This window comes from Hypomesus nipponensis, chromosome 4 (genome assembly GCF_054491055.1).
Source record: "Hypomesus nipponensis isolate SF chromosome 4, ASM5449105v1, whole genome shotgun sequence".
NCBI lineage: Eukaryota > Metazoa > Chordata > Actinopteri > Osmeriformes > Osmeridae > Hypomesus > Hypomesus nipponensis.
Window position 1 is genome coordinate 10,803,164 of NC_140364.1, and position 22,152 is coordinate 10,825,315.

General features: G+C 44.6%; 2 protein-coding genes across 2 annotated transcripts; both read left to right on the forward strand.

The window, feature by feature from the left end:
* Window positions 1–508: 508 nt before the first annotated feature.
* On the forward strand, window positions 509–4,727 carry srsf4 (serine and arginine rich splicing factor 4). Its single transcript, XM_084696424.1, has 6 exons — window positions 509–692; window positions 1,340–1,485; window positions 2,811–2,968; window positions 3,101–3,318; window positions 3,535–3,612; window positions 3,785–4,727. The coding sequence occupies exons 1-6, from the start codon at window positions 586–588 to the stop codon at window positions 4,308–4,310; spliced, it is 1,233 nt and encodes a 410-aa protein (XP_084552550.1). The 5' UTR covers window positions 509–585; the 3' UTR covers window positions 4,311–4,727.
* Window positions 4,728–7,728: 3,001 nt separating this feature from the next.
* Window positions 7,729–10,448, forward strand: tmem200b (transmembrane protein 200B). Its single transcript, XM_084695857.1, has one exon. The coding sequence runs from the start codon at window positions 7,848–7,850 to the stop codon at window positions 9,099–9,101; it is 1,254 nt and encodes a 417-aa protein (XP_084551983.1). The 5' UTR covers window positions 7,729–7,847; the 3' UTR covers window positions 9,102–10,448.
* Window positions 10,449–22,152: the final 11,704 nt, after the last annotated feature.

Sequence of the window (22,152 nt, forward strand, 5' to 3'; positions counted from 1 at the left end):
TAAACTCTGGAGTCTGTACGGGCTAGGTGTGCCCAGGCCAGGGGCGTAGCCACGGGTAGCCACTGTGCCTACCCAGGCCGATCCAATTTGTTCTAAAGCCTACCCCACATCGCAAAGTACTTCTTTTTTTTTTACTGAAAAGATGCCTATCCATATTTTTCTAGCCGTACCCCAAAATATTATTCTGGCTACGCCCCTGGCCCAGGCTACTAAACTTTTACTATTAACGTAGGCCTACGACGTAATATACCCTACTACTGTATTAGCCAGTAGAATAATTAGTTCTATGGTGCGCTTTTTCCACAGATATATTTTTTGATAATCAAAGTCCACTCTCAATGTATAAGTGAAACAAATCGTTTCATGTATTCATTATCTGTATTTAAATTGGTTTATCAATTTTACACACAACGGTGTTGAAATTAGACACTTCAGATGTGATAAGTGAGACACGCCCACTTCATTGCGCGACCTATGGTGTTCAAGAAGCACGTATAACGTAATGAGCGTTCAGCCTCCTCGCGCCATAACGTGTGTTTTTCACTTTGAGTGTGCCAGCGGACGCACACATATTTCGCCTGGACAATGTCAAGAGTATACATTGGAAGATTGAGCTATAGAGCAAGAGAAAAGGACGTCGAAAAGTTCTTCAAGGGATATGGAAAGATACTGGAAGTGGATCTTAAGAACGGGTAACAAATAGAACGGCACCCTTGTGTAATGGATGCAGCTAGCTAGTAGCATTGGCTAACCCTCGTTGTGTTTGGGGCCTGGTCGGCAGGCCTACTGGAGTCGACCAGATAATAATCAAAAACGTCAAGATGCATGTAGTCACTTTTCTGTGTACTCGAGTTCAATATATCTATTTCTAAGAAACGAATCTGCAATTGGCTAATAAAAAGAACAGATTAGGCGTCATTTGTTGGCGACATATCCTGCAAACTAGCTAGCTATGTAGCCAGCTATCTAATAATGGCGACGTGTCGTGTGCAGTTCGGGAAGAATGCGTCCATGATGGTGCAGTCAGTATATTGCAACTAGCTGTTGAGCTAGTTGGAGGGCTACGTGTCAGTCAGCTAACTGTTTGTTTGTTAGCCTATAGCTAGCTCTGTGTTGGTTTTTGGTTATACGTTTTAGCGAAACAAAGATTACATCGAATACAAAATGCATTCCGTCTAGCAGTGTCAGAGATAAAAGCGCCATCTTCCTCTGTAAAATGGACGGAGTTGGGTCAGTTAACCACAGGTAGTTTTCAGCCTGTCCTACTTAAGTCATGAAGTAATGGCGACACGTTATATTTTGTTGTTTTAACAAGCTAACATACTGTTTATTCCCGTAGGTATGGGTTCGTTGAGTTCGATGACCCCCGTGATGCAGATGATGCCGTGTATGACCTGAATGGCAAAGACCTGTGTGGGGAGCGAGTGATAGTGGAGCACACCAAGGGGCCGCGTCGTGACGGCAGCTATGGCTCAGGAGGACGAAGTAAGTATTCAACGAAGTGTTGTTTAATCATTAATGGGAGGAAATGTGATTGAGGAAGATCTTTTGCATGACTTTCCAACATGTCCTTGGTGGCTCCTTTGCACACAATTTGAATTGTTTGTGGTGGAACAGTATTATTTAGTTTCAGTTGCCTTGGGTCACATCCAGGCAATAATCCACCAATAATATATTCACCCCCTCTCCAACATACCCACACCATTGCTGTGATTGCATCAAGTCTCAGTTTGATTCAGGTTTACGTGTCCCTGACTCTTTGTCACAAATTGTGATTGAGTTCACAGATTGGAATGTGGTAAGCAGTTTGGTTGCTTTTATTTACTCTAGCACCATAACAATTCAGACTTCATGGTGCTCTGCACCTTTTGTTTGTAAAGTGGGTGTGAAGCAAGGATTTACATGTGATAGTGGAACTGTGTGCATCTTAGCTACCAAGGACTATAAATGATCTTGGGGGAATCCAGATGCGTGAATGATCGTGTTTTGGGTTTTTTCTAAATTAGTCTGGGTTAATAAGGAGAAGTTATCCTCTGAGATTTACCTTTTTAAATATATTTGACAATGATTGTGCTTGTAGTATATGACATGTATGAGTATGTATGAGTATCTATTGCTGTTTTATTCAGGATTTTTTATTTTGTTTAAAAATGTGTGTCAATAAAGGTAAAGATTTAACAAAGAACCTCAATGTTTTAATTGAAAGAGTCCTTTGCTGACTGCCTGCCCCTATTGCTGGCCATGGTGTCCCCTTTCCAAGAGTGTGGTTTGACCATTCTGGGCCCCTGGGCAGACCAAAAAAGGGAGCCATTGTGAATGAAGACCGCTTTTGCCATTAGGCCCAGGCCGGGTGGTGAGGATGCCATGGGGTTAGGAGCAGATGTGGGTTGAGCTCTTAATAGGTGCCTGAAAAAAAAAAAAAAAAAAACAATTGTAAAGTGAAATGTCTGTGTAGATGTGTTAGTTAGGACATACTGTAGTTCACCGTAAGTACTTCTACAGTCAGTTTTTGTTCCTTTTTTGTAATTTTATGTTTCTGTTTAGATTCTTAGACTCATATGTTGGCCTAAAAGACTAGTTATGGTACAAAGCTTGATAGTTAAAGTTGTCAGAGTTCATGATTGAAAAAAACAAACAGTTCAGTAAAATGAGCATTTTGTTTGTTTTCCCCCTTTTAGTGTCTTTGCTTTCCCCCTTTATTATTTCTCCCAGATTTGATTTTGTTTATAGAATGTAGATGAAGGGTAGTATATTGACTGCTTTTTAATTGGTTCCCTACCCTAACTGTTCCTGTTCTTGTTACCTTGAAGGTGGTGGTGGTGGAGGAGGGGGAGGAGGAGGTGGTGGTGGTGGTGGTGGTGGTGGGTATGGGCGCGGGGGAAGAGACAGGTATGGCCCTCCTGCTAGGACAGACTACCGCCTGATTGTGGAAAACCTCTCCAGTCGCTGCAGCTGGCAGGACCTTAAGGTATGAAGCCCAGTATGATGATGCATAAATTCATGCAAGTCATTTTGTAGAAGTTCACAGCATACATTTTTTTTGTTTGTGTGCCTCCTGATTTTGATGGAACTGTTTCTAACCATTCCAAATGCTCCTCAGGATTACATGAGGCAGGCTGGCGAAGTGACCTATGCCGACACCAATAAGGGTCGCAGGAACGAGGGAGTGATTGAGTTCAGGCTTTACTCTGACATGAAGAGGGCTCTGGAGAAGCTGGACGGTACAGAGGTCAATGGCAGGAAGATCCGCCTGATTGAAGACCGCCCCGGTGCCCGGCGTTCTCGTCGCTCCTACTCCCGCAGTCACAGCCGCTCCAGGTAAACTTCAACTTAAATCCCGTCCTGCCGTTTCCACCCCCCTACTACAATGTTTTTTTTTTTTGTTATTCACGCCTCAAATGGTTTCTTGTTCCTCTTCTCGTAACCCTGCCCTGCTGTTCCTCTTCTCGTAACCCTGCTCTGCTGTTCCTCTGCTTCTCGTATCCCTGCCCTGCTATTCCTCTGCTTCTCGTAACCCTGCTCTTCCGTTCCCAGGTCTCGCTCCAGGAGCCGCAGATCCCGTAAGAGCCGCAGCCGCAGCGAGAGCAGCAGCCGCAGTCGCTCCCGCTCCAGGTAACAACCCCGTTTATAGCAGCACCTAGAATGCCTTCTGTTTCTCTTTTTCATATAATAATTCACTTAAATCACATTTGCAGTGTGTTTAGGGCAGAGGGAGGAATATAATCATAATAATGTGTTTGTGTGTTTGTGTGGATGAAATAACGTGTTGGGTTGTTCTCTGCAGGGCTGCTTCGCGTTCTCGCAGTCGCTCCAACAGCAAAAAGAACAAGAGCAAGGGGCGGAAGGAGGAGGAGGAGCGCAGCAACGGCGCCCACAAGGTCAAGGAGGGACGTCCTCGTGACGAGGGCCGCAGCAGGAGCAGGAGCCACAGCCCCAAGAACAAGAAGATCAAGAAGGAAGTGAAGAGGGGCAGGAAGGACGAGTCCCGCTCCAGGTCTAGGTCTCGCTCTCGTTCCAGGTCCCGTTCCAGGTCAGGGGTCAAGGATCGTTCAAGGAAATCTGACTCCAAGAGTAAGAGCCGGGAGCCAGTCAAGAGCGACGAAGAAGGCGGCGCCGTTGAGAGGGCTTCGTCCCGTTCTCGTTCCCGCACCCCAGTTGAGTCCAAGCCCAGGTCAAAGTCCAAGTCCAAATCTCCTTCCCCCTCACCTGCCAAAGCTCGCTCTCGGTCACCTTCCGCCTCACGCTCAGAATCCCGCTCCAAGTCTCGCTCTGCGTCTCGTTCCCGATCTCGTTCCCGATCTCAGTCCTGAGGTGAAATGTTATGACCCCTCTACCCGTCTTGAGCCCCTCACCCCTTGTCTTTCTTTTTTATATATATATATGAATCCAGTAGTGATAGAATAAAATGTGTCTTTAGTACACATGCTTCCCCATCTTTTTTTTTTTATATATATATATTATTTTCTTTCCCCCCCAGTAGTGTCCTCTTGTATTTAGAGACATTTGTAAAATATGTGGTAGGTTTAAGAAAAAAAATGCCTGGATAGACTTTTATAAGTTGTAATGGACTGTTGTAGTGGGTGTCTTAACATTTGTATTACATGCATACATAGTGTGCTGTCAATGTGCTGAGTGGGATTTGTTTTATTCTGTCTTTTGATCCTTGTGGAATTCCTTTTTAACAGTTAATTTGAAAATAAAAAAAAACCCTGATATGGAATGAACAAGCTGTTTGTCTATTGTCAGGTTGAAGGACCACCTTTCACGTTGGAGTTCAAAGTATGATAGGAAGAAGGGGGAGTGGAGGGAGACGGCACAGTGAACAGGATGCCAATTAAACGGCAACTTGTACTTGGCCAATAATTGGCCAATTATTCCGTTTTGCCACAAGATGGCGTTGCCCTCTTTTTCTTGACCAGCGGTCTTAAGAATTGACAATCTGTTGCATAGTTTTAGAGATATCTTATGCAGAGAAATATGTAATCTAATTAGATTTGCCACAATCAAGTTCGTAACCCACTAGATGCGTTTCCATAACGCACCATTTTTAAATAAGCAACCCGTTGCCTTGCTTCAAATTCCTGTGGATAGACATGGCTAACTTCAGAGTCATTAAGGAGAACGTTCATTAATGTAGCATGTGTTGTACTAAAATGTCCAATTACTTTAACATAATTTGGTTTTAAATACTTTGTAGTAATATGCTGATAAGGTGTCGTAGCCTATACCAAAACACGCACAACAACCATGACATGCATAACGGATCTACCCTTGATCCAAGTCGTGGGGTGTCAGACTGGAGGAGGCGCCACTGAAAATCGGCCGTCGAACGGGTTGTTCAGCTAGTTTTGTGAGGTTGAAGGGCACATGTGATTTTAGGAAGATTACCTATAAACGGGAAACATTTTTTTTATTTATTGGAAGACTATGCTGAGTACCTTTTGGACAAACCAAGAAGCTCCATGCCGACGGTGGAACAACCTCTTATCAATGCAAGTAGGATGTTCAGCTCAAGTGATAAAGCTATATGCAATTGTTTCGTTCAGTGCAGACTGCATGGGTAATCGGACGAATCGTAGTGCACTGTTTGATATGAGTCGGAGGACGATGAGACGGCAAGAGAACACAACAGGAGCAGCATAGGCAAGTAACTTAACCTTATTCAAAAGTAGCCTAATACCCTAGTCGAGCGGTAATGCACAACTGGTACAGCTCAACGCTTTGATGCCGATGAGAACTTCAAACGAACGTGCCTTGTCTAGAAGGTCATTGGAGATTTAACATTTTCACCTCACAAATCTGCAAACGTTGTAATTGGCTGCGAGCTGTATATGCTATTTCTTTATTCTATATAAAATGTTTTACTAAATTGCTGGTTTTAATGACGTTGTAGTTGAGGAAATGACTAATTCCACTGCAAGGCTTATCACAGTCAGACAGAATCAAAGGAATGCAACATCACGTTCCGTCAGGTTTCTTGTAGTCACAGCAAGGAATGTTTTGTGTGTGTTTAAATAATTGTTTTTTAATGGCTTAAAAACATATTAAACATTTGCAACCTACAGGTGGAGGTAGCATGCCCTGTTACAAGTTAGACACAGAATAGATGTTAATATCATATTTATTCCAATTCGATGCGACCTTATTTGCCTATTTAATTCCATCTAAGAATCAGTCTCTACGTATACTTAATGAACTAAGTGATACGCAAGCTACCCATTTAAAGAAAACGAATTGGGTGTGTCATCATTAGTAATCAGCAATTAATGTAAAGAAAAACATTATTAAACGTTATGTAAGGTATAATTCAAACCTGAAGATCTTATTCCCTGATCACTACTTTTATGTTTAGATTAGTTGGCAATAGTCCACATTCCTCACTCATTAAACTGCGAGTGGAAAAACAAACTAATGATAGGCATGTCTGGTTTGCATCATTCATTTATGATGGCCATATCAGTGACCATATACATGGAATGTTCTTGCCAGTGGCAAATCTTTCCAGAACAATTCATGCTGTACAAAGACTACTTATACTTTCCACCGGACTTTTTTAGCTAGCCTGGGTCAGCTTTATTCAAGATTATCCCCTTCCAGGAGTGTAGGCTACACGATCACTTGAGGTTTAATCCTTCAGGGTTGACACTCAGGTAGATTTACCCAGGTCACAACCTTTTCTTTTACCATAAAGTATATTTATGTTCTACTAGTTAAAGAGACAGTCAAGCTTTTCTGTTTTAGCTGTACTGTACATATATATACTACATTGCATTAAGTTGCTCTTTGATTTGTCATTCAAAGTTCTAAAATCCTCTCTGAACAGCTTTAAAAACCTAAAGCCAAAGGATGTGGCCTGACTGACTCATTTGTGCATGCATGGTAACCAAACAGCCAGGGAGACATGTTTCTACCCTGTGCCAGGTTTTTAGTGAAGGTCCAAGAGACCTGTTCAGAGATATTCTGTTTGTTTGTCGCCAGTACAGGCTGACAGGCAGGCTGTATAGGCTGATAGGCAGGCTGTACAGGCTTACCTGATAGTCATCCTTCTGGACCGAGGTCATGTGCTCTGTCAGACGATTTGGTGGAGACAGGATTTTAAAGGCATTGCTGCATATGCCGAGCCTTACAGTAATTGCAGTGTGTGTGTTTGAAGCTGTGTTTCCATTTCACTGCACCTTGTTTATGGTTGTGTGGGAACTGAAGGAGAACAGCACATGTGCAAGTGTTTCTCAGTAGCATCTGAGTTTGGAACTCCCTGAGGTGTTATCTCTCAAGTTACATTTTTGTCTATGATGATTAACATGGAGTTCAGTATTTTAAACACAGAATGTTACGGTCAGTTTAGATTGCATTGGAAAGGAGGCTAGATGTAGACAAGGATCTTTCATCTATATTTTAATTAAAGGTAACAAAAAAAACAACATTTGGTTTTAACATCAAAGGCAATTTGTCAAAAGATAACAAAGGAGCAGTTTAATAAAGTCAATATTTATGAATATGTAATGAATGATAAAATTCAATGCTATATGAAGTATTTATTTCTAACATGTTTTACGTCCATTTAGAAAGAAAAATCTGGGATTACAGACTTTTAATCTATTAAAATCTAGATGATTCCATAAACAGTTTTCTTTCTCCAGAAATAGCGATTAAAGATGCCAGTGATTTATTCATTGAATCTTAAAAGGATTACATTGCCGTTTTTGTACTGAAACACTTCATACTGTACATAGGAGTCTAGCTTTAAAAGTTGTGTCATTAATCCCTGACCCTTTCCACCACTCCGTAATCTCCCAGGGGCTGTAGTTCCGCACGTGACCAGGACCAAGAGTTTTGGATACTCAACCATGAAGACCCCGAAATCCAAGGGCGAGATGCAAGGCTCCCCCTCCCGCTCTCGGAAGTCTCGCTTCAGCCTCCGCGGACGGAAGAAGAAGGAGAACCTGATCCAGGGCAAGCTGCGCATCCGCTCCATGCCAGGTGTCTTCTTGGTCCTGGGTGTCATCGTGGTGGTGGTGGGCACAGCCCTGGCCGTGGCAGGGTACTGGCCCTACCGGACGCACCGCTCAGCCTTGCCTGAACCGACTGATGGAGGAGGGGTTGGGGAGCCTAAGGCTTCTGGCTGGAGTCTGGGGGCCAAGAGTTTCTTTTCCACAGCCAGCCTCATCCACAGTGAGAGGATGAAGCTGCTGGGCCCTGTCATCATGGGCGTGGGCCTCTTCATCCTCATCTGCGCCAACACGGTGCTGTATGAGAACCGCGACAGGGAGACCCAGATGCTCCTGGCTCAGATGCGCAACGTCATCTGCTCCGTGTCGGCGGCAGTACCTTCGGCCGACCTCTCGGAAATTGCGGCATCCAACTCCATGGCGAGACACTACCAGTGGTTGAGCAGTCTCCCCGCCGCCCACCTCAATATCCTGTGTCTACAACAGCTGGCCTGTTCTGAGCCCTTATTGCAGACCAGGGACCTGGGGGAGGAAGACATGCCAGACAGAACCTACCGGCAGGCTACTCTGAGGACAGAGGCCCTGCACCACCAGGAGTCCGCCTCCACCCCCTCCCTCCACTCATCCCACTCCAATTCCTGCAACTCCAGCAAGACAGACTGCAACACACTGGCAGAAACGGAGGTAGACCCCCAGCGCGCCACCCTCTTTAAGCTCAACAACTGCCTGGTGTCGGCCAGCTCCATGTCCACCCTGGGTGTGGATGACTGGGATGCCCCCGCCACGCTGCCCAGACGCTCCCACAGTGTGAGCTACAGAACTAACCCTCGTGGCGCACACACCACTGCAGTGTGTCTGGGGGAGAAGCTGGCAGCACCCTGCGGACAGGGACAGTTAGGAAGGGCCAAGCCTGCCCGGAGAGAGTCCAACACAGACGTGTGTGTGAACATCTGTGGGCAGGAAGCAGAGCCTCCAGAGCTCAAGTCTGTGGAGGTGCAGAGGCATCGGAGCTGGCCCCGGATAGACCTGGGCTATGCCAGGCGCTACCTGAAGCTGGAGAATAAGGAGGACTCTGTAGACAAGCTGCTGGACCAGCTAGAGCAGCAATGCTCTCAGTGGGATAAGAGCTTTGGCTCGGGGCCTTTCCAGTGAGGGAGATCTTGGCAAGGATCCATCAGCTTGTTGAAGAAGAATTCCCATGGATGCTAATGCATCAATGAGGAGTGTAGGCTCTTCCTCTGGATCATACCACTGCACTTATTTCCATTGACTCCTGAATTCCGAGAGTCCTAATGCAACCTCAGTCCAGCCCATGTATCATTCTGTGATAATACTGTCACACTGTCGGAAACTGTTTTCTTTTGGGAGGTGCAATGTGAAGGAGCTTCCAGTGTTAAGATATCTAAAGATACAACACTTGGTCATTGCTTCTTAGGGTGTGAACTTCCAAGAACAAAAGTTGGGTTCTGTGGATGAATTACATGGAGTTGGCAGGCAAACATTAGTTTTTCTAAGAGGGGAAAAACTCCATATCACATACTGTCATAGTTGAGTGAAGCGGTTTGCCAGTCTGTTTACTGGATTGCATTTGTGGTTGGCAGAAATATGAGGAATCAATTTTGTCCTTCTTTGCCAAAGCATTACTTGTTTTCAGGATACAGCAAGCACATCCTATTTGAATGAGAGAGATAGATTGTAGGCAGAGGGACTGTCTTCACTGTGTAATCCATTTAAAACCAAACCACTAGAATATGCAGAGCCTTAAAGGTGCTGATAGCTTCTGACAAGTGCAGCTAGACTAAAGAAAGGTTGGAGCTTAGACATGTAAGGTCTAGGAGACCACATTAGTTGCATGATGAAGATGCCGTATGTCACATTGTAATAATTATGCAGAACAATGGCTGTATTCGTTGTGTATTAGAGAGAGAGAGAAATATTCAAGGTTCCCAGTCATGATTAATGTGTCATTTTACAGTGTCCTTTCCCAGGTTATTAACTAGATTACCGGAGTGATAACAGTAGATGAGGCCTCTCCATCCTCTCCTCTGTTGATTACCTCTCTCTGATTCCTAGAATGAATATCATATGTCTAGGGGGGTGTTCAGGAGAAATAGAGCTTCAAGTATTGGAGGGCATCAGCAGAGAGACATCTCTGTTTGATTTAGTGGGACGATTCAGTGTATTTGCATGCAGTCGGGGATGTTGGGGGGTATCGTAAAGGGGAGAACATGACTCTTTTCCAGAGGACACTTCCCCCTCCTCTTTCTTCTCTTCCTTCTCCCACCCTTCACTCACAGATGTGAGGAGAGGGCCCCAACATGTTTACAATTCCACAGTCTCAATTTGTCTCGCTCTCTTTGTCTGTACTGCCTGTTTTGTATGCCGTGTGTGACAACTTGTGGTCTAACTGTATATCAAGCAATATCAATGGTCTGACAGAACAATCAATGGCCACGTCTGGCCCTGTTGACCCACAAAATTAAACATAATGCCATGTCATGCCTGTGTTTTAAATATAAGGCAGAGCTAAGAAAAACACATTTGTACTGTCAGTCATTTAATTCATTCTAGTTGTCAAGATCATGATCTCAGACTCTTTCTCAATGCAGTATAATTAAATCTTTGCTCAATGCTGATGACCCTGCTTCTCAGTAAACAGGCATTTTTGCATTTCACTCTGCCTCACAACCTTGACAGTGTCAACTTGGGATTTGCACAAGGTTGCCTTCACCATCTCCAGAAATCTGTTCCTTCCACACTATTACCTATCACCGCTGAGCAACACACCGAGGGTTGGATTTGGGAGTAAATGGAAGGATAAGAATGGAGCAATCTTCAAAGCCTCAGCACTCATCCATCTTCCATTCCTTCACGGATCTCGTTTTTATGCTAAATTCTGTTGTTGGGTTGACATCCTCTGACCTTGTGTTGAGGCACAGCCACTATTGCTGAATCCTGACAGATCCTGGCACCTTTGTAGAGATTTGTGCTGGTCACATCCTCGGTTTGAAGCTGTCCTTAGGGGAGAGAGCGGAAAGAGAAATTCCCTTGCTGTAATTATACTCGGCAACACCCTTAATGCTGGCCAACTCCCCCCCCCCTTTCAGATTTTATGGTTCCTTCCGGGCAGGTATGCAGTCTCTCGTGATCTCTTCTCATTTAATTGGTCGTCTACAAGATGGCTTCTGCGATTCTAACAGCTCGTAAAGCTAGCAGGCAAGACCTGGGGCCCCATGATTCCAAAAGACATGACGAGGTGGGGGCATGTGGGGAGGGGGGTTGAGGCTCCTATCGTTACAGGAGGGCTTGGGGGGGGGGGAGGGTCGAGGTGGAAAAGGGAGAGTGACATCAGCTACTGCCAATGACAACAGTACTTGTCTCACTTGACTGTGCACCTCCCACTCACTGTTTCTGTCCATTAAGCCTTGTAAGTCCAGATGAAGGGCATTCAATCAGAGCAGTGCCAAACAGGAAGAGGCTTGAGATGTTTGGAGGTTTTCATTGATGGATGGATCTCATATATGGAAGATCCTGCTTGGTTGGCTAGCATTGGCATAAGGTGCTGCCCATTACTAGATCGAGTGCATTAGTGTCTGGCAGGCAGAGATTAAGCAAACCTGAGCATCTGCAGAATGATGTCAGTGGTGGTCAACAACTTCCAGTTCTGCAGTCTACAGACTTTTCGCTGATTCACTTAGACTGGGTACCATTCATTAACAGAAAATACTGTCATTTTAAAGGTATTTATTGTTGTTTCATCTGAGATGTACATCAAAAATCGTATTAGTCTGTATTCAAAGTTAATATATACGACCCAGAAGGCAATCCACAGTTACTATGTGAATATTTGGTCAAGAATTCTGACCTTACAAAACGTACTGTAGGTACTTTCTCCGGCCTAACTGCAATGTAGCATTCATAACTTGACTGCTAAAACAGCCATTAAATACTGGTGGGTGGGAATGTCATGTCTCCCAACTCAGCCCAACAGTCTTGCAATTAGTGTGAGAGTGTGAGAGAGAACAGGAGAGAGGGAGTCGGATAAACGGCTTCAAGCTGGTTGTAATCGTTTTTACTGCAGTCGCTCCCAGAGGCGCAGTCTCGTTGGCCTGGGTGCAGGAGTCAATGGGATCCAGGTGTAGACAAGCAATAGTTTCAAAGAAGATCCTTCCTCTGAAAAGAGACAGGGATGAAAGTCGGGGTGAAGAATGACAAAACATGTTGTGTCCTTGACTAATTCCCAGTACGTTTTAGTTTGGAGTTCACAAAGCATGGCTTCCAACCTCCCCAAACTATGCAGATCAGCTCTGCCTGTAGGGTTTCAGTGGAGAGCGACAGGGAAAACACTTGAATGGAGGTTTCTGCTTCCTTTTTGTCCAAGCACTCCAAGTCACCAGCTTGTGGAAACAGCCTCACACAAAACAGGCTTTACAGGCTCTCCAATGAGGCAATGAGGTAGAAAGGGATTAATGACAATGGGGTAATTATGGAGCCCGTTTACTGCAGCAACAAAAGAGGTAGGCTGCACAAACCCGGAGTTTCGGAAAGGCTTTCCAGCATTATTCAGACATGGAGGATTATACTTGCATGTGCTCAAAATAGTCAATTACATTATATGTACGGTCATTATCCAGATTCCAAGGTAGCAAACACCCCTGTTTATTTTTATTATGTGTTCTTAATGTGATTTTCCTATTATTTCCTTGCTGTGGTGGAGCTCTTGAGGATGAGGACATTCAGACTAGTTTCTCGTGAATTTTGTATTTTTTGTGTTCACATTTCCTTTATGCAGATAAACAAAGCACAATCTGATGGCTGGGAAAATTGGATGACAATGTCATTCAATAACAAAAGTGTCAATGACAGTACATAACCCAGCTGCATCTGACCCCCCCCCCCCCCCCCCTGTATGTTTAGCAGAGAGTTGGCCAGTGGGAAATTCATAGGAATCATGGGAATAGGCAGGGGTGGGTATTAGCTCAGTGGTAGAAAATTTGACCGCAGATCAAAAAGTAACACGTTTTAGTAAAATTTGAGTCATTTCAGGGATTTGCCAAAAACCTTTGTCTTAAGAGTTAAATAATAATAGTAGCTGATTTGAGTAAACCTATTCAGTCAGAACAGTAATGAGTTAAAGTGTCGTTTGTTTTTGAAAACCTTTTCAAGTGACCTTTCTAGCTGGAATTCTATGAGCACAAGTGGCCATGTATGCAGTTGGTGCTTGTCTGCCTGTCTGGTGGGACTTTTATGACAGCCGGCTGGCGCTCTTTCTTTGATGATGCGTGCCCACGCGCAGGGAGGCAGGGATCCCCGCCAGCGAATCACTCGGCTCATGGGGAGAGTAACTCGTCCTCCATGTCAAAAGTGTCTTTGTGACTGAAACTTCATTATGTCAACAGTCAACCCTATCAGCTTACATCTAGTCTGCTATTTGCCCACCAATCAATAGAACAAAGGGCTCGCTTCACTCTTGAGAGCAGTGTGTTTTTTAAATTTATTTAACACTTCTCAGACTCCGTACTGTAGGGATCCCTGGCAGAGATTCCCCTCATCTTCCCCTCATCTCTCTCTCTCTCTTTATCTCTCTCTCTCTCTTTATCTCTCTCTCTCTTTATCTCTCTCTCTCTTTATCTCTCTCTCTCATTCCTCAGCTCATATTTCATGATTATCACGCAGCATCACACAGTCCCCACAGGACACTTGACTGTGCGCGCGGGTGTGTGTGTACGTGAGGTGGAGAAGGAAGAGGAGGGAAGTCGGGGGCTGGTTTTCTGCAGTGTTCTGATACGGCTCACTGTCCAATCAGGATGGAGAACATAACCATCCAGCAGAAGGTTTTCAAAGCCTTTGACTCTGACATGCTGGAACTGACGAGGGTGCCTAGCTGTCGTTGGTGTATGCCAACACCAGTCCTTCTGGAGATGGCTCTGGAGGTGTTTGTTAAACATATCCCATTCCTTCTGACTGTTTTATTTTAGGACAGCTGCTCTGCTGCCGGATGATGTGTGTGTATGTGTATTAATTGGATTTTCTTTCTCAGATGTGCTGATGTGTGAAAGGAGCGAGCCTATGTTTTAAACAGTGAGTCAGTGTGCATGGGGAGCAGGGAGAGTGTAAGATGGGACTATCTCTAAAGCCTAAGTGATGTTTACTTTCATCTGGCTCAGATAGCACATCCTTGCAGACCGCACACAGACAGAGTGACAAATTAAGGAGGAGTACTGCGTGTGTTTATGAACATGCATGTTTACCGTTTAGATTTGATTACATCGCCATAAAAAAATGGTAATCTTGTACATTTTTCACAGAGGGTTCAAGCCCGTTTACAATATGTGTGCGTGTTTGTGTGGCCAGTACGACATCACTTTGTGGAGTTCCCGAGAAACGCGATCTTGTTTACCATTAGTCTCCAGGTTCCAGTCACGAATCTGCTCTGCTCTGGTGTGGAGCGAAGAGAGCCTCTGTTATTCAAACAGAATAATCAAACCTCACCCCTCCTCCCTCGCCTTTCCTCTGGTCCATACTTCACTCTGCAGTCTCCTCTCTCTCCACACGCCTACCTTACATAAGGTTATCAATTTTGGATGGATATACGAAGATGGCGCGAGAGCCTGAAAGGAATAACTTTTTTTTCACCAGCAAATTATGCACATGTAGCTGACATCGGGCCGTCGTCAGCTTGGGGAGCAGACTACAGAATGAAGCCAGACTAAGTGTTAATGCAGCTGAGAGGGCCGAAGTTAGCAGTGGTCACATTTGTGTAACACAACGTGTGCGTGCATTAATCCATGGACGTTTTATCCAGTTACGAGTTCCATTAAACTCAATTTCATGTCACTTCTCTTGGTAAAAAGGTTTATGGTTATACAAACCTTTTAACAACAACCCTAACCACCACCACCAACGTTTCAAAAAGTGGAGAAATTGAAAGATTTGTTGACATTTCCCCCTCTTTGCTTTAAGACTTCACCTTTTCTAGCGCTAGCATTGGATGTGCCGAGTGGCTATTTTCCTTTATTTAAATTGTTGACAGGCAAAACAGCTCCGTTGCAATAATCCTCAGCCCATGTCAATAGCGTCTAATTATGCATTTGTTTCCATCATTAATTCAGCTCCAATAGAAAAAAAGACCCCTTGCAATGCAAAGCTTAGCCAATGCAGCCATAGGATGACATTATCAACAACTCCCACATGCTCTGCTCTTCAAAGCGCAGGATTAAATAGGTGTCAGCTTTCTTGTCAGAATCATAATGTGAACTCTTGCATCTCTCTCTCTCTCTCTCTCTCTCTCTCTCTCTCTCTCTCTCTCTCTCTCTCTCTCTCCACACTACCTCATTCTCTCTATATTTCCTCTCTCTCTTCTTGCTACAGTGTTCCAGTGCCCCTGGTGTCACAGAAGGCCCCTGCACACCTGTCCCTGTTTCATGCATGCTAGGTTAACCTTGTTTTAGTACTCAGACACTCCTATGGCTAAGCAGCTAAGCATCAAGGGAAACAAATAAGGGAAAAAAATAATTCCAGTCATTACACAACAGTTTTTAAATCACATGAAACAGCGAGGTGTGGCCTCATCCCCGTAATACACTGAGTAACACCAGATTTGCTGCTGTTACACATGGCTTAAAGGGGTTGAGTTAAAACAGTCCTGACACGTTCTGCCCTCACTTCTGTCAAGAAAAAACAGGGGAATGTTTTAATGCTGGCAATAAAAGCATGCTCAGAGATGTTTTGTAAGATTTAAGAACGGAAGTGGATGGCTTGTGAGGCATCATTTCATTAGTGAAGCTTACAGGGTGTTGGAAATGCGTCCTTCACTATAAGGATCCTGTTAGTAGTTGTGTCACAGTGGCCCTCAGTGAGAGATTGATGAGCCTACGTGATCAATACTAAGATGTAACCCATTCCAATGATGTTATATTTCCATGGTCATTTTAAGGTGTATATAGAGGTTACTGCCTTTATACTAGGAATGCGTACGTCTGATGATTCAAAAATCTATATGGAGAACTTGAGCATTCTGCAAGCTCTGCACTTTTGAGCAGAGCCCCAGAGGATATAATGTGTCTTCAGTGATGGACTCATAAAAGCACTGTAAAATCCAACCATGGCATCCATTCTGAGGTCCACAGGAACTTACAGTAGACAGGGCCATAGCTGTCTGGGAGGATTTGCTCATCAACACTAACTCAAAGATGTCCAATTCAAATCACTGAGGCACCAATTACAGCCTCAGTTTAATACTGGGGAGCTGACCTTAAAGGCCATCCAGAGACTCAGTGATTCTGCGAATGAATAATATCTAGGTGCCTAGCATTTCATAATAATAATAAATGTTATTTCTAACAGGCTCTTGTTAGGGATCCCAATGAGTTCACTTCACCGTAGACCCTGCGTGAGGGCACTGACAAGCAGCGCTGCATGTGATGCTCAGCTTTGACAGCTGATGGAAGACTGGAAAGACAGAGGAATGAGATTGCCTGGTATGTGGAGAGGGAGAATGTAGAGAGATAAGAGAATAGCTGTTGTGGTGAAACTGAGGGGAGTCTAACAATGAGAGCTGAAGTCAGAGATAGTTCTCAATATGCTGTTGTTTTATATTAAATAATGACTGGAAACAAACTTAGCTATAGATACATTTCTAAGAAAGAAACATTTCAATAACTGCATAAAGATAAGGACTTTCAAGATCTATATTTTTTATATTTGAATAACTAAACCTTTTGGTTGCATTTTGTGTGTTCATCCATCTCTCGTTCTCCTCAGATGTTTTGAAGCCTACTTTCACAGATTGACATTTTATTTAATTCAACCTTTATTTTATCAGGCAAGTCCAGTAAAAATGTATTCTTATTTACAAAAACAGCTGGATAAAGGAGCTCCTTGAACTTGGTTGAGGTGATGAAATTGTACACATCCATATCATCACAGGGGAAAGTGAGCGTTGAGGATCCTCTCCCGGAGTTGTCACAACAATGCGTGATGTATGACTCTATCCTCTTCCTGCAACCTGACGTGGATCTCCAGTTAAGTAAACACAGAGCGCTGCGCACGCTGTCTTCTGGGACACAGCGTTCTGTTCTAACCTGTGTGTAAATTCTGACTGAAGATCGTCTTTATTCTGTCAGGTGAGATCAAGTCTGTTGAATGCAGATGGGTTGGGAATGGGATGAAGCAGAGTTTACCACTATGCTGGATGTTTGTCTCTGGCTTTGGAGTGGAGTTTGATTCCCCTCTATCTGCAGTGGCCTCCTCAATGCCTGAAAAATGATTTTTCATGGTTTGTATTTGCCCTGACTGCTGCACACTATGCGGGGGAAAAAAACCTAAGCATAAAGGACTGAAAATACATATAGATGAAAATGCTGAATAGAAGAAAACATGAACTGGGAAATCCTCCAGCAATGGGGAAAGGCACTGCACAGATAGAGAGCTTACAGTCAGGGATGGTTTAGTGCTGAGTTACTTCTTTATTCCTCTATTATTTATTTGACTTTTCCCACACGTCAACAGTAAAAGTTTAATCTTTTTTTTTAAAGCAGAGCATATTATCAACGTAGTTTCTTCTAACGCTCCCTGGATGTCTTTAACGATCTAAACAGCCTCTGATAGCCCCGGACAGCCTCTTCAACATGGCTGAGTTAGTGATCCAACGAGTTTTACTGTGACAACTCTTCTCTGACCTCCATATTAAGGCCCTTTTTCCCAAATTAGACTAATTCTGTTTGACTGTGCGAAACCATCCATAGCCCGTGTCTCCAATTGGATTTCGCTGCCAGATCAAACTGTTGTCAAATATGATACGTTGTAATGCACATCAGCAGACCGATGATATAACAAAGTAATCACCTTAATCCTATCGTTTAAAGTTTAACTTCTGTTTTTGTCTTTTGTAGGGTTTAGGGAGGAATGCACAATGGGCTTGAGTGTAGGTAAACACACAGTACAACAACATAAACAAACAAAACGCCTTAAGGTACTCGTACTCAGATTTCAGACGGACCCCAAGGGGCAGAGTGTTTAGGATGGAATATATTTTTAGCCGCCGAATCATAGAGATTGCTACGTGACAACAGAAACAGAAGGTCCCACTCCATCCCTCTTGCTTCTGTCAAACACAATCTCCTCCTCTTCCCCTCGAGAGGCGCTCCTGTGGCGCTGTCTCTATCTCCGTCTGAGCCACCTCCAGCCCTGAGAGAGAGAAGGGGGAAGCACGAGTCTGAGTGAACGTCCTCCTCCACCTCCTCTTTTTCATCTTGCCCAGAAGAAAACGTCCGGTCTCCCAGATCAAACGCAGCTACTAAATCCGACAAACTGGAGGAGAGTGGGTTTAAAGAGCTCTACCTATCACATTCGCGGAGATGGGTGACACCAGTAGAACTAGAGCTGATTGGACCATTATGTAAGTAGCAGGTGCAGCGGAAGCAGGAAAATAGCTTTAAGGACAAGAGTAAAACACTGACGAGGAGTCGCTAAGTGTTACTGAGTTGACCTTATACTTCTTGTATTTTCTCTCAAGGCTTCTACGAATGATTAATGTTTTGCCATGTAAAGGATGACACTCATTATACATTCGTTATCTATTCTGCAAACCGGGTTCTATTGAGCTTCAACAAGGGCCAGGGCAGTGGCATATCTCCCAGGGTCACTTATCTACTCCGCTCGCCACTCTACCACCACAAAGCCCACCACACTCCACTCTTAAAGGCCAGATACCACAGACAAATTGATTTACAATAACCACAAGCAACCCCCTACAGATAAGTGATGTCTAATTCTGTTTCCATGGTCCCAGGCAAACATATACAAAAGATTAGATGGCACAGACTCGCAGATCACAGAGGCCTCTGAAGAGTCAGGGAAGATATTAGAGTAAAATTATCTCCACTGTTCTCCATGTATTTTCCTGCTGACTCAGGCACGCTACAATGGAATCAGTCAAATGGTATTGTTTCAGATGTAATTGGATGGAAAGCCGGCTGGCTGTGCAGCCAAGGAGCATGCAAAGAGACCCCAGACCTGATGAAAGTAATTGAATGACTGTAATGCCGAGAATAGAGCCCCCCCGCGGGGGGCACATCAGAGAGAACCCTGCTCCTGTTATCATTCTGGATCCCACTGCTGTACACATCCAGTCATCCCACTGCTGTACACATCCAGTCATCCCACTGCTGTACACATCCAGTCATCCCACTGCTGTACACATCCAGTCATCCCACTGCTGTACACATCCAGTCATCCCACTGCTGTACACATCCAGTCATCCCACTGCTGCACACATCCAGTCATCCCACTGCTGTACACATCCAGTCATCCCACTGCTGTACACATCCAGTCATCCCACTGCTGCACACATCCAGTCATCCCACTGCTGTACACATCCAGTCATCCCACTGCTGTACACATCCAGTCATCCCACTGCTGTACACATCCAGTCATCCCACTGCTGCACACATCCAGTCATCCCACTGCTGCACACATCCAGTCCCCCTCACATCCCCACCATTAACATCAACCCCCAGCCTGTTACCTCCCAATGTTACACCAGCATTCGAGAGCTTCATTTTCAGCCTAGCATGGAGGGGGAGGGGGAGAGGGGTTATCAAGTGAAAAGCAAACACTGTCTCTTTGTCTCCCCAGAATACCAACTCAAGCAGTTGGTTAGATAACACTTCTCTGCTCTCATTCTGATATGATGTATCAAGATTGTCATCCACACGCTGCACAAAATCAGGGTTCCAAGCATACACTCTACGTTGCTAACGTTGCTCTATGTAGACGATGCTAATCTGAGTCTGAGTGAATGACTATTTGTTGAAGTCTCTTTCTCTCTCTATGTCACTCTCTGTCACTCTCTGTCTCTCTCTGTCTCTCTCTCTCTTTCTCTCTCTCTGTCACTGTCTGTCTCTCTCTGTCTCTCTGTCTCTCTCTCTCTGTCTCCCTGTCTCCCTGTCTCCCTGTCTCCCTGTCTCTCTTTCTCTCTCTCTCTCTCTCTCTCTCTCTCTCTCTCTCTCTCTCTCTCTCTCTCTCTCTCTCTGTCTCTCTGTGTCTCTGTCTCTCTCTCTCTCTCTCTCTCTCTCTCTCTCTCTCTCTCGCTTTCTCTCTCTCTCTCGCTTTCTCTCTCTCTCTCTCTCTCTCTCTCTCTCTCTCTCTCTCTCTCTCTCTCTCTCTCTCTCTCTCTCTCTGTCTCTGTGTCTGTTTCTCTCCAGCTGGTACAAGGTACACACAGTATTGCACTCATGCAATTTTTTCTCTGTATAAACTGCTGATGCTATCTTGCTGTCAGACCAAACACCAGCCTTATCGCAATGCCAGTGCAACAGTGAGATAATGCTCTTTATGACAGGGCGAGTGCTGCGGCTCCCTGGGGTCGTCACGGATTCTACCCCAGCTCCGCTGGGTCTGTCAGAGAGGGAGGTTATCTCAGCGAACCCCCCCCCCCCTCCATCCCTGAGTCAGAGCGGAGCTGAAAAGAAAAGCAGGGCTGAGGAGATGCGTCAGGGTACAGGACAGGCTACGTCGCGTCAGTCCCAAACCATCACGATCAAATCCCACCAGACACACAAAGGGAAACACGGACGGTCTCAGTGGGACAATGAAGACGGATCAGACAGGATGTTTTCTATTCACATCACGAGGGACTTTTATAGTCATTTGGCTTTTTTTTGTAAAACCTTCTTGAGTACTGGGGCCAAATGAAGGTTGCACGCACCTGTGCAGAAACACTAACTGGACAGGGTAATAATAATGATCTTATAACACACATCATAAACGAGATTCACACCTTAGTAATTTGATTGTAAAATACACACACAAACTTGATGATCTGTCTTTGCCAATGTGATGGTCATTAAAGTCAAGTTGTTTCCCCAGTGGACTCTGTGACAAGCCAGCATGTGTTGTGAGAGCAAGAAATCCAGTGTTAGCCTGAGGTGATGCTGAGTGTCTGCATTCTGACCTTGGCTCAGCAAACACCCCCACGGCAGGAAGACAGACCAGTCTCGCACAGCCCACTGCTAGACGGATGCTCTTCTAAGCCACACTCCCAGAAGAAAGCACCAACACATCCACACGCACACACAATGTTCTTACAAAGTCTGCAAGTAAAAGTAAAAACAAAAGTGAACTCAAGCTGTTGAGTTTGCCAAAGGAAAGCTGAGGACAGTAGAGTGAGGAAAATGATGTACAGTCATTCCATCTATGCTGAAACAGGACCCATGGTTAAAAATATGTTCCAAAACACAGCACCCAACCAAGACGATCTGAGGAAATACACCCTGTAAGCTACTTACAACGCGGCTCAATAATTCTATCCATAAGTAATACTGACATCTACTTTTTCACTTGGATTCTATCCTAGTCACTTTCCTGACAGGTTATTAAACGCTGGGAATAACATTCACACCTCACGTCGGGATGGGGATTAAACTCGGCATTTGCCAAGACCAGTACTTTTCTCGATGGTGTGTTACAGGACATTTTATTTCGAATCTATCGTCCAGTAATAACAATACTATCCTTCAAAACAGTTGTATTAAAGCTTGTTTTAGTTAGGCAGTATGACTTGGCCACCCAGCTCTGCTTTTAACATAGTTTGTTGCTATTTGAAACGTTGTTATGACAAGTCAAACTGAGAGGGCTTCAAGAATATCTGCATTGCCCAGACATTTTACTAAAGAAACAGCTTGGGTTTTCAGCTTGGCTCAGTCACATGATTTAGCAAGACGCTTACAAGGACAACAGCCGAAATCTCGCTTTCAAACACCCAAAAAACACAGATGTTCAGACGATACTGCTGTATAATGCTTTTCTATTGACATGGCTGAGCATTCCAGTACAGTGAAAGCATGTTTTGGAGCACAGCTAGTGTGTGTGTGTGTGTGTGTGTGTCAGTACCTTTTAGCGGCAGGGAAGACAGGCAGGGCAGGAGGGGCTGGCAGGAGGGAGGCTGAGGTCCAGAGGCTGAGGGCTGCTTCAGCGATGTCCTGCTGGGACAGAGAACGAGACCTCTTCCTGAAGGATCTGTCCGGAAGAGCCATGTATGCCAGGATGACAGTGACAGCGCTCACTTAGCAGTTACCTTACCCCAGGAAACATCAACACCCATAAGCTATCTAAACCATCAGGAACTGCTAGCATGACTGACAGCTAGTCTCCCTCGAGAACAGATAATCAACAACCCACTAGAGAATATGTCACACTGAAA

Coding starts and splice junctions, on each gene's coding strand:
- tmem200b (XM_084695857.1), top strand. CDS start 7,848: ATGAAGACCCCGAAATCCAAGGGCGAGATGCAAGGCTCCCCCTCCCGC.
- srsf4 (XM_084696424.1), top strand. CDS start 586: ATGTCAAGAGTATACATTGGAAGATTGAGCTATAGAGCAAGAGAAAAG. Junction 693..1,339: donor GAAGTGGATCTTAAGAACGG/GTAACAAATAGA, acceptor TTATTCCCGTAG/GTATGGGTTCGTTGAGTTCG. Junction 3,319..3,534: donor CGCAGTCACAGCCGCTCCAG/GTAAACTTCAAC, acceptor TTCCGTTCCCAG/GTCTCGCTCCAGGAGCCGCA.